At 40.1% G+C, this 17,201-nt stretch overlaps 1 protein-coding gene across 1 annotated transcript; it reads right to left on the bottom strand.

The window, feature by feature from the left end:
- Nucleotides 1-149: 149 nt before the first annotated feature.
- On the bottom strand, nucleotides 150-16,094 carry rxfp1 (relaxin family peptide receptor 1). Its single transcript, XM_023799176.2, has 18 exons — nucleotides 15,977-16,094; nucleotides 14,612-14,758; nucleotides 13,508-13,591; nucleotides 10,617-10,722; nucleotides 10,129-10,200; nucleotides 9,178-9,249; nucleotides 8,726-8,797; nucleotides 8,278-8,349; nucleotides 8,108-8,182; nucleotides 7,888-7,959; nucleotides 7,232-7,303; nucleotides 6,685-6,756; nucleotides 6,458-6,529; nucleotides 5,394-5,465; nucleotides 4,693-4,922; nucleotides 2,266-2,676; nucleotides 1,843-2,061; nucleotides 150-1,092 (listed from the first exon to the last, which is right to left on the bottom strand). The coding sequence occupies exons 1-18, from the start codon at nucleotides 16,032-16,034 to the stop codon at nucleotides 785-787; spliced, it is 2,286 nt and encodes a 761-aa protein (XP_023654944.1). The 5' UTR covers nucleotides 16,035-16,094; the 3' UTR covers nucleotides 150-784.
- Nucleotides 16,095-17,201: the final 1,107 nt, after the last annotated feature.

Below are 17,201 nucleotides of genomic sequence, written 5' to 3'. Positions count from 1 at the left end.
GCTTTTCAGGAGACACAGCTATATGGTATAGTGGAGTTTTTACATATCCAGAAAAAAAACTGTTTTCCCCCCATAGAGAGTGTTAAACATCGTATATGAGGGACTCACAAAACACACTAAATTAAAATTTAATTTCATACAATGGCTGATTTCATATGATGTTTTCTATCCATAAACCTTTTATGCTGAACTGAGATTTACTTGGTTAAAATGCATATTTGTATTTCACGATTCAAAGATATAAAAGTATCAGTTTCCCTTACATATATTTATTTTAAAAAGTACATGCATTTTTTGCATTCTAGGGAAAATTATGTACAATTTGCTTTAATGAAAAACGCAAATAGTTTTATCCCATTGCCTTTGTTTTGGTTTATACTACAAAAGTACCCTGTAACAGTCTAAATTATACTTTTTCTTACAGAAACCATTTGTTTTGCTTTCATGTGTTATACCCCTTGTGTGTTCTTTTGCTTAAAAGTACATTATCAGTTCATTACAATTTTTGCTAATTGGGAAATTACTTGCGTTCCTTTCATAATGCCTAGAGAGTCCTGTAATTGGTCTAAAATGCTGACAAACGATCCCTTTTAATCGAAAAAATGCTCATGAGGAATTAAGAACAAAAGCAGCTGAAATTTACCTCCCGGAATCCTAATTAAACTGCCGTAATCTTGATTGTATCATCTTTGACTGTTAATTGACTCTGTGCTCCATTGATATAGACAAAAAGAAACATTAAGGAACGATGCCGGGAAAGGAGTCTTTGCAGAAGCGTTGGCATTTAAATTCCATTTACAGTTTTCTCTGGCAATAAGTCAGTCTTTCCCGAAGTAAGTGACATCTCCGAAGGATGGGCCAGATACCCTGGAGAAGACACGGTGTTGGACTCCTGCGCGGGCCACATCTCCAGCCAGGTGAAGGATGGCACGTTGGCCTGCTGCCCGTCAGCCTGGGGTCTCTTCTGTCTGTAGTTATTCCACACCTGCAGGATGGTCTCCTTGAATGGCCGTGTGGTGAGTGTGTACAGGATAGGGTTCAGGGCGCTGTTGATCGGCAGAATGAATATTACCACCCAAGAACTGATTGTACCTGTGACAGATAAACAGCAAAACCCTGTAAATGATTATTGTCAATATAAGGTATTAAAAACGACCATAATCAGGGTTCCACAATTCCGGTCCTGCGGGCCCAGAATCCAATAGTCAGCTATTTTCCAGGTTTAGTAGGTGTGTCTGAGCTGGGGAAACTGCAATCTGTGTTGCACTCTGGCCCTCTAGAACCTGAATTGGGGAACCTAAACCATATACAGTATATGTTAATTTTGGTCTGAACCCAAACACAATCACAAAGATTAAAAACAAAAATAAAAGATTAATAATGCATTTAAAGTATCATTTAAAAAAAAAAATCTTAGGCAGCCATAAAAACTCCCATGTGTTTTTTTAAACCTGGCCATTAGCTCACCTCGTATGGCTAATCAATACCTTACTGACGGCTAAAACTATTTAAGTTGATTGCGTGAGCTTGTGATAAAATTTAACAAATATGTGGAACAGTTGAGGTGCCCCTGAGGAGAGGTTTGGGAACTGAAGCGGTGTTCGTCTAGCCATCTGGCAAGATACCAGTAAAATTTTTGGAGAACAGAGGAAATTCTTGTTGGTTTTTATGGTGTTACTCTTAATATGCGCATATTCTCATATGAAATAGTTTTTTTTTTCCTTTGACTGCCTTGAACAATACTATAGATGTAGTAAAATGATATTTTCTCAGTTAAGATAATATATCATTCACATTAAAGCTGAATTATACAGGTGTATTGTAACTGATTCAGGATCTTACCTGGTATTTCCACCTGAATTAAAGATAAAATCTTTAGAATGAAGATGGGAATCCAGCAAAGGGAGTCAGTTATAACGATGGAGAAGAACCTCTTTGCGATGGTCACCTCCTTCTTGATGTGATTGCTGTATTCTGTAGCTCGTGTCCCCGTTTTCTGAATGTTGTAGAACATGCTTCCATAGGAAAAGACGATTATAAGAAATGCCATCAAGTTTAGACCTGTAAAAGAACACGGTGATTATACACGTCATGCGTTACAAATCATGTCATAGTGAGCAAAGTTGCTTAGCGACTCAGCAGCGACATCTGCTGGACAGAAACGCATGCCAGTCATAGACAATCCTGTGATCCCCACACCGACGCAAACGAAAAATTTGGGAGAAGGAACGAATAAATTCATGACTGTAAAGGAGTGGCACTCACCAAGGAAAATGATGATGGAGTACACCTGAGCCCCAACAGTCTCTGGCTGTTCAGAGTGCAGGGGGAAACATACTCCATTGGTACCATAGAAGTTCTTAAAGAAGTTTTTGGCCACTAGGGGGATGAAGGCGATGATAAATCCCAGGATCCAGATGGCTACGAGGATGCTCACGGTCCGGCGTCTTCCGGGGGCAAGATACCGGAATGGGTAGACGATGCAGACGTACTTCTCCAGGGTGAGGTACGTGAGCAGCATGACGGACACCTCTGTGGACAGCATGGCCAGGGAACCAACCACCTGACACTGAGCGCTGTCCATCCATCTCTGGGCGTGTTGGTTATACTTCCCCCGGAACTTCAGATCGAATGCTCCAATCACAAAGAGGTACACGCCCATCAGGCCGTCAGCACCTGTGGGAAGGCAAAACTTATAGGATTTTTACTTACGCAAAAAAAAATCTGAGGGCAAAATGGAAAAACGATTGGCTCATAGAGATAACCAATCACATCTCTTCTAGTTGCTTGGACCCACCTCCTCCACAACCTGATTGGCTATCTCTCTGAACCAATCTGTCACCAAAACATATTTGTGTAAGCAAAACTCCCATGAGCGAAGACAAATCAGGAGGTTGATGGAGAAGCAGGGCTGACGCCTGCGAGCAACATTATTCAATGATGGGGGTTTGATCCTGGATGCTAAACGGTTCATCACTGCAATACACGCAGATCTGGGTTTGAAATGCATTTCTAGCATTTAAAAAATTCATTCAACCTCCCATAAGCAAATTCAGTCAAGCTGCTTACAATTACAATAATCTGTAAAGTGAAATTTAAAGAATCACTTCTGTTTTTTACTAAAATCCATATTTTTGCATTATAGATTTTTATTAAGTTACATATTAGGCTAAATTGCATTGTTTACATATAGCCAGACAAACAGCTCAAATTTGTTTTCACTTACCAAGACCAAAAATTGCATCTAAAAATGTAGAAGACATGAAATTCATGTCAGGTCGTCCAGCTGCCTACATTGTGCACTGATGTGATTCCAGCTGAACGGGACTGCAGCTACACAAACCTCACATAGGTAATATAAGTCATGTTCTTCTTCGTCATTCACAGCTCCTCTCACATTTAAATGACTTGCAATACTTATTGTCTGCTCCCTTACAACTACTGATTATATTTGTAAGTCACTGCCATTCTCATTGTACCAAGAATTCCTGTTTACATTTGACTTATTTTGAAGATACTTTTAACCAAAGCAACGTGTGTTTTTTTTTTCAGAAAGCAGGGCCCAGCCAGTCCCTGGAGTAACTGTGGGTTAAGCACCTTGCACAAGGCCTGGTGGTGAAACGGTTCTGTTGACTATGGAAATTTTCGAGGACCAGCTTCCCATGCCAAGCTATTCTGGTATTCAGAATCACCCAGTATGTAAGCCTAGACTTAAAATTCAAATACTTATTTCATCCTATGCATAAAGCAGTTGAGTGGAAGTTGGATCCTGACCACAGAGCTGATTCTGGAACTAAGCAGCAGATGTTCTCATCCCAGATCTCCACCTAATCCTACCATTAGCTTTTCTGCGACTCGCTTTGGACCATCTCGGGTCTCCCTCACGGCTGCACGGTGCCTTCCTGCGTCCTCTCTTTTAATCACACCATCATGGTTTATTCCACATGGGCTATTCCATATTGCAGTTGGCTCTCGCCACTTTCATATCTTCCAGACTATTGATAAATAATGCTCTTCTGCATCCTGCTTGTGGCCACCTGGTCCCAGGCTCACAGACCTCCACATAGCATCCAGACATCTGGCTTGTGACAGAAAGGATCCGATTCCTCAGTCTGATCCAGTCAACAGACATGGTCGGTAGTTTGAAACCCAATGCAAGAGTTTCACCTCCATCAGCAGAGTCACCTGCCTCCCAGCCCCAGCAAGTATCAGTCAAGATCAAGACATTTTTACTCCATCACATTTCTTGAATGACTCAGTTATCAATTCCCAGTTTTTTCCCTGCACTGGATTATTGTGTTTTCTTGTCTTTCAGTCCCTCTAGATAAGTGCTTCTCAACCCAGTCCTTGTGGACCCTCAGACAGTCCACATTTTCGCTCCTTCCCAGCTGCCAACACACCAGTACCAGGTATTCTGTGTTCTTCATTACTTGATTGATTGCTTTAGGTGTGGTGTGACATGAGAGGGAGCAAAAATGTGTACTGTTTGGGGGTCTCAGAGGACTGGGTTGACAAACACTATTTTAGAAAAGTTGTTGCAAGTCATCTAAAAAAAAAAAATTAGATGCAATGATTTATTGATTTTACTTAGAATTTTTCACTTAATCCCAATGAACCCTTTCCACAAACACGGTTAAAATAACCCAGAATTGACCAAAGATTGTGAGATTTTATGAGCATAGAGGAACTCACAGCAGAGGGAGATGATGCACAATGCATGCAGCTTGTTCTCGGATCTGATGTAGGACCGCATGGCGATCACGAAGACGTTGCCGAAGCAGGTGGTGGCCGAGACGACCCAGACGAAGACCCGCAGCACGATGTTGGCCAGCAGGTCCTCGAAGGAGGAGATGCCGTCGGTGTTGGGCTTGCAGCTACGCACGTGGGGCGCGTAGCCACAGTACTGGAACTTCTTGAAATATCTGTTAGAATCGGTAAACCCACCGACTGTGAATAAACTGCATTTCTGTAACATGGCAAGGGATTTTATAGCACCAGCTGACTGTAATGCTCACGGTTTTCCCTTCACGTTAAATTGTGAAGTATTGCTGCACTTTTAGATTTAATGGGCGTTAATAAACCAGTGGTGTAAAGTTTAGATAGTGCAGGTTTCAACTGTATTTAGAGCTTCAGGGATATTACAAGGTCAGGGTAATATTGCCATTCCTCTTAAGAGAAACACCGCATGGTTTATCATTAGCCAATGACATATTTTGAATCTGTGAGTGACAGGGGCGAGGCACTGTAGGACCCAATCGGCTTTCAGCTGAGGTCACTGCCCCTGTGGCTCCACCCCTGTATATATTCCTGCATGATGTAAGCAAAGGACCCAAGGCCATTAATAACTCCAAGTCAAAAACAGCACTAATACAAAATGTACATGAAAGACTTACATGTGCGTGAGGTTTTTCAGAGGTTCAAACATTCTCCTCTGTATGTTCGCGATCTCAATTCCCTCTATGCTTCTGGAAATCACAAACAACCGTTTTCCCACTGACCACTTCCATAAAAGAAAAAAGCAAAAGCCTCTATTTTAAGAAGGTATATATCTGTGCCATTATGCGCACAGAACCAGTGACGACTGATAATTTCCTCCACTTAGTCAGAGAGCAAATTATTTTCCCTCCTTAATAGAATTAACATATTTCAAATTGTGATTTAATTTGTTGATTATTTAAAATGAGATCATATTTCAAACATTTATACAAAAGACATTCTAGCCAAAATGAAAACAACAAAGATTTTAAAACTTTCCCAGAGTACTCAGAAATATCGCTAGCACTCTGCGTGTGTCCAATTTATGGAGCAAAGCTTTATTTATGAAGCTTTAATTTTTCAATTTCCAGGACAGATTAGAAAGGAGGATTTTCCACACGGCAAAAAATTGTTTATTTAATAATGCTGGAAAACTACATAATAGCTTTGGAAGAGCAATTTCCAGAAGAGGGAGAAATTATCAGAAGTTATTAATACTGAAATGTTTTTTTAGTGGTTATAGGAGCCCTTGAAGATATTAATTTTACTGGTGATTTCATGCATGGTGCCACGTCCTGAAAACAGCTTCTGAAACATCTTTGATGTCTGACCTTAAGTGATGCTATATTTCCTTCAGTCGAGCAAAAGTACTCGGTAAAGGAACATTTGCAATAAAATGTTGCAAAATGTGGGCAGTGGTGGCTTGATGGTTAGGGAAGCGCACTTGTAATTGAAAGATTGCAGGTTCGAATCCCCAACCAGCAAGGCACCACTGAGATTCCCTGAGCAAGGTACTGCACCCTGGGAGCTGAATTAGCTGCCCCCTGCTATGTCACGATGTCACATATGGGCTAAATGCAGAGGACACATTTTGTTGTTGTGTGCTGTGGTGTGTCAACACTGATCACCAAAAATGCTTGACATATTTATCTATGCATGTGCATAAAAGAGCCAAATTAAATAAACCAGGAAAGAAACTCACAGTGATTTTAATTTATGCAGATTATCAAAGTGGTCCAGCTGTAACTCCAAAATAGGGTTATATGATATGTTTCTATAAAAAAGAAGCAGATAATTACCAACCCATTCTGTTATTGTAAATGATTATAAAATTATTATTGTAACGATTACTAAAAATTATAAATACGATTAATTATTGCGATTTTAAGTGTGCGCTCTACCGACAAATAAAAAAATACAGAGACTTACAGCTGTAGTAGCTCACCAAGATCGACAAATAAATTTCGAGGTATCGCTTTGATTCTGTTGCTGGATAAATCCCTGAGAACAAAGAGAAAAAAAATCAATTTGCAACGATATCATGAATAAATAAAGCTCAATTTCCATCGCAACTGTACTGCGAGTCACATGTACCTCAGCGACCCAGTTATTTAGCTATTATTTAACTAGAACTATGTAACTTACTCAATGTGTGGTGACTTACTTTGAACAAGTAAATATATTATTACTAGTAACCAGGGTCGTAGTTAGAAATTCTGCCCCCCCTGAGAAAATGTTACCTTGGGCACCGTGCCCATTAAAATTAATTATTTTATGAATTCAGGGGTCTCTCTATCGTGCTGCCCCCCTTTATCTGCCAGGGTGCGCTTGCTTGTGACAATTAGATACTAATCATAAACATTAGTATCACTTGGCTATAACACCCTCCTATGCAGCATCGAAGGTTAACTGTCTATAACCAGAACAAACTAAACATGTAAACTGTCATCCTTTAAATGAATCAAAATAAACTTACAGTTCCCCAAGCCTTCTCAGAGATGAGAAAGCCTTTTCGTGCAAGTCACTGATTCTATTCCTCTGAAGAACTCTAGAGAGGTCAGACACAGAGGGACAAAAATCAAATTGCAATCAAATTCGCAGGGAATTTTGGGAAACAGACGTTCCCCACAATTGCATTTTCTGGGGTCTTCAGCAAGGAATGTAGTTTACTTGAATTACAAAATATCCAGGTACATACGGAGTCACAACTGTGAGCTGCTGCATGCTAAACAACTTTGGGGAAAGTTTGTTACATTTTGGTTTGGTGAAAAACCCTAAATCGGCTGGATAAAATAAAAAGTCTTTCATTGAAGATCAGTGGGTAGAACTGATAGTTCAGTTTTAGACTTGTGATTGTGAATTCCACTCCAAACTGTAGCTGTGAGAGTTACTTGTTTGCACTATGTGTGTGTGTACATGCGTGTGTGTGTGCATGTGTGTACATGCGTGTGTGTGTGTGTGTGTGTGTGTGTGTGTGCACTCAGCGCCCAGCGACAGGATGTGACTGAATATGCTAAGCAACTTTACATCTTCCCTACTCAGGTGTATATATTCTGCTATGATATCGGAAAAGGAGAGAACTTGCTCTTCTTAGTTTGATACATTTTAAAGCGTTTAGTAATATGCACTTACAGCACGGTCAGCATATTACAGGAGCTGAAGGTTACTTCTCCTACGCTCTCGATCTGATTCCCCTCCATGTCGCTGAAATGATACAAGTGCTTGAAATGAAAAAGACGACTCCTACCTTTACACTGCAGGATACAGAAAAAGAAATGTTGCATTATTACAATTAATGTTTGTTGGGTTTCCTCTAAGGTTCGGAAAATGGGGTAACAGGAAAAGGACGTACAGCCAGTTGAGTTTCGGCATCCCCCGACATACGGCGTCATCGTGTAGCTGGCCGAGAGAGTTGTTAAGCAGCACCCTTTGACAGAAGAGCCCTCTGTTACCCACAAAAGCGTCAGACCCACATAAGTCACTGTCAGCTCAGCAGGAAGAAAAAAAACATGAGAAACTTACAGAAGCACCAGCGAATGTAGCCCAGAAAAAGTCAGCGAGGAAATCTGGCTGATTTTGTTGTTTTCCAATATCCTGCAATTAAAAAGAGGCGAAAATCGCGAACGTTAATTGCTGCTGTTCCTCCCCTGCAATTATCTGTAGCACATCACGTAACTGAAATTACAATTGTGAATTAAAATGCAACATAATAACCAATGATTGATATTCCTACTGCTTATCCTGAGCAGCCCTATCCCACAAAGCACAGGATGTGGGGAGAAAAGTCCAACTCCAAACACAGAGAGTGGAAACAGAATTCAGTCCCCCAGCCCTGGAATTGTGAGGTCATATTGCTCTCCACGGAGACACTGTGACATCATAATCAAATGAAAACAATCCTAGAAAATCAGAGAACAAAGGAAAAAGAGGTTGTGCAAATAGAGGCCGAAAACAGAAAATATAAACTTACAACCACTCCAGCTTATGAAGATCCTGGAACACTCCTGGCTTCAGAGTCGATATCTTATTGTAACTGAGATATCTGCTTGCAAAGATGAAACAAATTGAACTGTACCACAACAAAAACTGAATTTATATTCAAGAAAAAGAAAATCTCAATGTGCCAAAAATATTATTTTTTATTATTATTATTCATTTATCATGTTGGCAGCATTACTATGGATGGTGTAAAAGATTCAAAGACCCCCCCCCAAAAACGTCCTTCAGGAAAGCTACCACACCATAGTTTGACGTTAGTATGATGCTCTCAGTCATACTTTTACTTCTGTTGTATCTGTAACATGTACGTTATTATGTACTGTAGGCAGATTTCCACTGCTAAATCATAGCAACTCTGTGAAATATATATATATATGTGAATTTGCAAAGGTACATGGGATAAAAGATACATGTTGAACTCACAGGCGTGTTAAATTATACAGTCCTCTGAACGCACTGGGACTCACGGCTCGAATCTTGTTATGCTGCAGATATCTGAAAGATAAAATCTAGCACTTCAGAGTCATCCATGCGACACAATCGCTCCAAGAATTCAGCACACGATGACTGAAACATGAAATCTCTTCAGGGGGAAAGGGATCAAACTGTCAACCCATAAGATTCCGCTTATTGTACAGAAGTCAGGCTTTACTGTTACGCTTTGAATTGTGCTGTGTGACAGCTACAGAGCAATGAGACCCATTTCTTTGCCGTTCGCTCAGTTCCAAGTGAGGGCTTTAACCCAAAGAACATCAACACTGCTCAGCAAACATGACGAGTTAAAATATTTAAATGGGAGAATATTCCCTGCAGATAACAACCCCCGAATCTTTGTGCGATGGCTACACATGCAGGGAGAATATAAATTCGGCCTTCCGGCTGGACCTTAAACGATGCATCCTTGACAGCTGCATCAGGTGATACCAGCCGTGTTAATAACATAATTACACGGCCGTCAGTAAGCTTCGGCATCATCCTAAATAAAGTTTCTGAATGTTGACTGTCGTATATCCATAGGTGAACATCCCACCCAATATTCAAAACAGTGGCGTTGGTCCCACCCAACATTTTCCAGGATTTTGCTTTTAAGAATATGAACAAACTTATTGGGAGAATTTGGTTCTCATCTAACCTACTGACTGAGGAGAAAAAAAGCTTTTAGCTGATGATCTCAGTTGCATACGCATAAACGAATGCATACAGTCAGTATTAAAACAGATGAGCAGCCTATATACAGGTATACATACAAGGTCATACAGGATAATGAGAGAGGACGGGTTTGACTCAGTCATGACAAGCCGCTTGAATCAGATGCCAGTAACATTCCAGATCAAGTGCGAGGATTTAAACAATCGACAATGTTGGAAAACCTACAGCTTTTGCAGACTGTTGTAATTGTAGAATATATCAGCATTCAGCTTCTTCAGCCTGTTCCTCTGCAGAGACCTGAAATAAAAACAGATAAATATTAATAAGTGTTTGATATTAACTAGTATCGCCTAAAATTGGTGCCGCAAAACAGGCAGGGAACTCCCGTGTCTGCGCTACGGTTTGTCTCTCTCCCCGCCTTTGTTCATTCTCGATCACGCGCACCTGTCCGTCGGTCATTTCTAACAGGTGAGCTGGATACATCCAATGCAAACTAAAAACAGTCGATCTTTTCCGACGCTTTTGGCAAGAGCAACTTACAGTTTTATCTCTGTGTTCCTACTGGTGGAAATCAGAAACTTGGAACTAGAGTTCTGGTTCAAGTATTGTGAAAACTTGATTAATTAAGTTACCGATGCAGAGAAGGCAAGACCTTGGGTGTATCTCACCTACAAGAACGCAAAGACCGCGGCACGGCTGGCTTCGGTACTCACATCATAGTGACAGTCGGGGACACGGAGGGGACGACCCGGAGCTGAGTGCCGTCACAGTCCAGTTCCAGCCCTCGGCAGTGACATTGGTCGGGGATAGTTCCAAGCACTGAGGAGGATGCAGGGCATTAATTAAGTCAGGGAACTATGGATTCACGACTGATTTCACTTAATTTACCCGCATCTATAAAACACAAGGACATTTCACCGTTACTGTTTCCATCCATCTTCTATACTCGCTTGTCCTACGTAGGGTTGAGGGGGTCCAGAGCCTGTCCCAGAAGCTACTGGGTCCGGGCAAGGATCAACTCAGGATGAGGTGCCAACCACACGCTGGGCACACTCACACACTGTAACAGAATCTGCCAACTCCAATTTACCTTAGCATGCTTTTTGGGCTTTGAGAGGAAACCCCAGAGTGAGAACAAGCAAACTCCACACATATAGAGACTCGAACCCTGGTCTTCAGTGGCATGAATTAACTGTGCTAGGAACCACTGCACCCCACTGCTAATATCTGCCATTATAAAAAGTTATATTTAATTTATATATATTCAGCATATAGTAACCATGAGACCTGGTGATGCACCAATGATGACGATCAAAACAGTAAAATCACAATATACATAGTTAGCAGCACATGCTTCTGAAACTGGCTGGAAAATGATTATTTAGAGCCGGCATCTGTTGGCACAATAAGGGCCCGTGACATCATCCAGGGCCCCGGTCACCCCACACAGCCACTTTCTCCCCTCTTCCCCTCGGACAGGATGTACAAAATCATCAGCCCCTCAACCATAAGGTTCAGAAGCAGCTACCCACAAGCCACGAGGCTATTCACCACCTGCTTATTATAAAATGTTAGGGCACCTATGGGATAATCTGTTGATCATTTGTACACCCTGTTTATCATTACCGCTTTTCATGTTTTTGTGGTTTGGTTTATTTCATGTTAATTTTCGTGAATTAGTCAGTGTTGTTTACCGTCCTCATTACTCACTGTTCCTGTTTTTCTTAATGTCTAATGCTGTTACTCAGCGTTACTCTTTGTCAATGTACCATTGACTGACAGTCTGCAGGAAGCATTACAGTTAGTATCTCATTGTATTACTTATATGTAACTATGAACTGGAACACAAGTAAGTACTGCGTGGCCTAATTAGCATGTACGTGCAGGTATATTTACACAGTTTAGTTACCACACAGCACTTTAAAGACGACCCACTTTCTACATGCGGTTAAGAAACAAACTTTGGTTTAATTATGTGCTTTCTGAAGTATTGCTTTTGCTCACTAGAGGCCCTTTAAAAGAAAGTATGAATGCCCTAGTAGAAATAAATTAAAAAGAATTCAAATTATGCAGTATTTTTGCATTTAAATATCCAGTACTTTGATGTAGATGGCCAAATTACATAAACCAGAAAGTAACTAAGAAAAAAATCACAGAAATAGATAAAACAATGAAGATAAGCATTAAATAATCTGCTGTATATAATTACACACAATTATTGTGATCTTATATATTATCCAAATATTCATGCCAAAACAGCTATCCTGAGTAAACTACCTTAGAGTGAGTTTATAAAATATTGGCTTTGGTGTGTAGTGCATAATACTGTGCTTGATCAGCCTGAATTATTTTAGACACGTCTTCATATGTAGCAGACTGTTATGCCTTAGGGATGAAGGAGTTGAGGGCAGGCATTGTATCGAGTCAGAAGGGGTTTATTTGAATTTTAACGAACAGGGTAAGGAAATTAACAGGGTTGCGAGGGATCAAAAACGGGAGGACTGGAAATTAGGAAGGGCATAGGCAACAGGAACTTCAATGACTGGACTGGGGTACTCGGGACTGGGAAGCAGGTAAATACGGAACTAACAAGGAAGCTAATGAGAGGCAGCTGGGAGTGATTAACATGCTGCTGTATCACTGTTCCTCTGCCATCAGAAGCAGCACCAGGACCTGCCTGCCCCCCGCATTGAGATTCAAATCTTAAAAGTTGGACAGTGTGAATTAGGACTTTGCCATCTTGCTCATTTGAGGATGGGCTCCCCCTTTCAGTCTGGTTCCTCCCAAGGTTTCCTCCTTCTAGAGAGTTTTTCCTTGCCACTGTCGCCTCTGGCTTGCTCACTGGGGGCTTTGGGCAGGGATAATGTAAAGCGCTTTGAGACAATGTAATGCTGTGAAAATGTGCTACACAAATAAAATTGAATTGAACTGATGATGGTTAGGAACGAGAGGTAAGAAATGAGGAAGAGGCGTGGTTTGTTAGGGTCACACTAGGGAGGAAGCAGGAGGGTCAAGTGGACAGGAGGATGCGGACTATGCTTGGCTAAGTATATTATACTATTTTCATGAAAGTGTTTCATGAAAATGAACAGATAAGCATTTAGGTGTGAAGTCTCACATTTTACACGTGAGATCCATTGGTTTTTGTGGTGCACTTAAACCAAGCATAAATATTTATCTGTATGCACATAAAAGTTTCAGGCACCCTCTTTAGACTCTCTGCATTCGATCGGTACATATCTGTACTGAACCAAAAGACCCGTACCTAAAATTTTCGGTACGAATGTGTGTACTGTTACACTCCTGTTCTGTATTCATAAACATTTTTGGTCAGACTGTTGTTTCTGTTTAATTGCTAACATAATTTTGTAGTAGTAATAATAATAATAATAACAACAACAACAACAACAAGAAAGATATATGCATAATGAGTCTTTTTGATGGCTCACAGTTTTCATCGAAACGTACAAGTATTCCGCCACCAAACTCCCTCTTTTCACTGCAGTGAGGTTGATATGAATCCAAACATTATTTTCCACACGACAAGCTACATACCTATATTTATATTAACCTTAGTGTTGAATGTAAGAATATCCACACTTACGGCATTTGTTTGACTTGATTCCGAAATCATCACTGAGGATCCCAAAATAATTGTCAAAGAGATTCGGCCATCCGTTGTTATCACCTAGGCAACAGAAAGCAGGACAGTGCAATATTTTAATGTCTTAAAACCTGAATTTGTGTGGTTACAGTTCACAAATAATACTGCATCTGTCATATCATTATAATGTACTAGACTGGCGTCCCATCCAGGGTGACCCCTGCACCGCACCCAGTGCATCCTGGGATAGGCTGCAGAATCATGTGACCATGATACGGTCTGGAAGAGATGCAGGCAGATTTGTTAAAGAAAAATTAAAAAATGCTTTTTGTCAGATTCATCCAAAGGCTTTTTACTATGTGATCATTCTTGGTATAATGTTTTTAGGGTATAGATTCACAATGCTTTTAAAGTCATTCAGAATAAAAGTTGATAGCATAACATGAAGCAATCCTTGCATATCATTGTAAAGATTATATCACTGAATTTGAAGTTATAGGTTCATGCTCTATCATGATATAACTGATTTTTGCATGAAGAAGGTGGATGAGTTGCTACACTTCATTTTTTCCATTTTCAATATTATTAAATCAGAGATTAAAGTGCAAGTTTTGTGATTCCTATAGTGCGACACTGCACCACAATTGCTTCAAGAAAAGAAGGGAAAATGCATAAAACATATTGGAAAACTACAGCGATAGGAGCCATTTAACAATACCCACAAACAATTTTAGAATAGATAAGAAAAAATGTCACGTAAATAATATGACAACCTGACCTAGACAAATGGATAAAACGTATGAATGGAAATATGTAGCAAAAATGCATTATATAGATAAAGATGGTGCGTGATATTGAGTGTGTTGGTCATTTCATTGCAAAACTGCATTTTTCAAAAATGAAATCCACATTTAACAATTTGTAGCCTATTCCCATCTATTCTCTTTCATAGAGTCACAAAAAACAGATGAACTGAGTTTCCATTTGTTATTGTATCAACTCGGAACAACCTAAGATTACAGAATTGGTTTTTTTCCAGTGTTTACGTTTATTTTTTTCTGTTCAGTCTTTCCCGATAGGCTACCTAATCGCGCTGACACTCACCGCAATATTCCTCGTCCGCTTGGTTGCCACAGTCGTCCACGCCATTGCAGTGTAGCAGCTGCGGGAGGCATTTGGTCAAATTGCCACAAGGGAAATATCCTAAGGGGCAGCTGGACTTATCAGGGAGGCTGAATGAGGTCAGGGCAGCTGTAAGATCAAAACAGGGCCAATCAAAAGCTTCTCCAAGTCAAATGCATTCATTAAGGCAAATATATAACATGCAAAACACATTAAGTTTTATTATTATTATTATTATTATTATTGATTTTTAAGTTTTGTGCCTTTGGTTGTCGTTTCTCTGGGCTGTAAAAATTAAATACCATCATCTTTATTTTATAGTATATTTTCAAATTAATTATGAAGCTTATCAAGGCCCCTAGGCAAAGATTTACTTGGGAGAACCCCCCCCCCCCCAATAATTCATCTTTACCAGTAAGCCATAGACTCTCACTATTTCCATGCGATTTATTTGCATTAATTATACATGCCCGCGACCCAGCCCAGGATAAGCGATTTAAAGTCTTTAAGGGATTGATGTATTATTGCACATACATGTCGTGGCCTAAAACACTGTCAAACTGACTCCACACAGCACGTTAAAGTAGCTTATCATGAACAGCAGAAGCAAACACCAGAGATTCAATTATGTAATTGCCGTTAGGCCTATATGATGATAATGAGCAACACCCTAGTGGGGAATGTCAATGTTTACTTCATGGGGACCTTTGTTTAAAAACACATCTACTGCAACAAACAAAATTCAGGAAACGTTAAACCCAGGCCGTGCCAAAGTTGTGATTAATCGCGTTTCTTAATGCGATTAATCATGTTTCTTAATTTAGGAGTGTCATGTCAATCAAAATGTTTTTCTAAGCATGATACGCAACAATTTACATATTAACTAAGTACTCCAGGACACTTAAGACACAAGTCAATCATTCAAAATAATCAACATAACTTTAAAAACTTTAAAAGCTAGTATTTATTCTAGTCTTATAGACACCACTTTAATTAAATGTGGACAAGACTGGTCTAAAGTCAATAAAGTTTTTTCCTGTTTTATTTTTACTTTGGGTGTTACTTTGCTGACCTGATTAATGATTAATGAATTACAATAATTAAATTTTAAATATTATGTTTCAATTATGTCTATGACTAAATCATATTGGCACACAGCAGTTAAACTGAATAATCTATAATACAAAATAGTGATGTACATTCTGTAAATCTATAGCTAAATATATGATTTAGCCTTTCGTAAGAGAAAATCACATTAAAATCCAAAGAAAAGAGTACCAATGACCCACATACAGCCCCCACTGGGACAGATAAAAGATAATTTCACATTATATTGATCCGACTAACCTGTTACGCGGTACAGATGGCTGCTGACGGCAAGGAGCCAGAAGAGCGACGGCGGCATGGTGCGGAGAAGGACGAGCGAAGCGCCGCCGGCCGGATCCGCCAGCGGAATGAGGCGCAAAGCGCAGCGCTCCATACCTCCCTGCTACCGCCTGCTGACGACACTGCGCCCCCCCCCCCCCCCCTTATCTGCCGTTAAACTGGAAACGTGATCCGGGGTTTACTGGTCATGCATCAATACAGCGCAATAAAATAATCCCAAAGCTGGACATCAATTAACATTTATTAAGCAGCGTATTCTGATAAATAGCCATGCAGCTATCAATGTACATGTAAACTTCCATAAAACGTAACTCAGCTAATATATTTAGGTTATACATATGCATGTTTATGAATTTCATTCCTATAACAAGTTAAATTTTATCATACTGCAGTGACTGATTGGGTTGTTCCGTTGATGCTCTCGGCCTACGGCTTAACGCATCATTTGCGCTGACCAGCAAACTACAGAAAGGCTTCTGCGAAAGAAATAAATGTCATATAAATGTAAATTCAAACGGTAAATTACAGAATGGCCTCTACAAATATTTTGTCCATATACAGTACGCTAGTTAACGTTTATCTCTATTAATACCAGCTAACCATCCTATCGATCATTATATAATCAGTTATGGGGAGGCATTAAGATACTATAGCTATATGTCTTTGATGAGTACTTAAAAAAACTGACAGCTACATTAACAAGTTATATTCACGGACATAAAACCATGCATGTACGCAAATCCCAATGTAAAGTCTGTCTTTTTATGGTTTTTTCCAGTAAATAATAACAGTACCGATAAGGTGGTTAAAAAAAATAGTGTTCCCGGTGACATCCCGCCAGGCAATATACCGAACGACATCGCCTCCGGCATAATATGAGTCTGCGGCTCCACCGTCAGGCGTGTCTCACTCCCCGGCGGAGTGGCATGGCCGCATGGGAGCGCCTTTCGTGCCGGGTACCGCGTCAATCTTACGCCCTCACGTGAGATGCGGAATCACGGGGACCTCAGTCAGAGGCAGTCTGTGCTTTGCCCAAGCTTTAACTTAGGCCTTTATCAGTCAACTTAAATGGCCACTCCTTGGTTATGCAAAAATGTAGACTAATCATGTCTCTAGTACTGCGCTTTTATACTACTACTGACTTTTTTTTAAAGAAATTGAATACTCAAGAACTCATTATTACTAT

This window comes from Paramormyrops kingsleyae, chromosome 25, assembly GCF_048594095.1.
Source record: "Paramormyrops kingsleyae isolate MSU_618 chromosome 25, PKINGS_0.4, whole genome shotgun sequence".
Classification (NCBI taxonomy): Eukaryota; Metazoa; Chordata; class Actinopteri; order Osteoglossiformes; family Mormyridae; genus Paramormyrops; species Paramormyrops kingsleyae.
The sequence above is the reverse complement of the archived record's forward strand: the minus strand, read 5'-3'. Positions and strand labels throughout refer to the sequence as shown.

Excerpts from the sequence above, each read along its gene's own strand:
- rxfp1 (XM_023799176.2), bottom strand. The coding sequence starts at position 16,034 with ATGCCGCCGTCGCTCTTCTGGCTCCTTGCCGTCAGCAGCCATCTGTAC. Across the intron at positions 14,759-15,976 it reads CCATCTGTACCGCGTAACAG|CTGCCCTGACCTCATTCAGC; the intron begins GTTAGTCGGATC and ends TTGATCTTACAG. Across the intron at positions 9,250-10,128 it reads TACAACAGTCTGCAAAAGCT|ATATCTGCAGCATAACAAGA; the intron begins GTAGGTTTTCCA and ends TTTATCTTTCAG.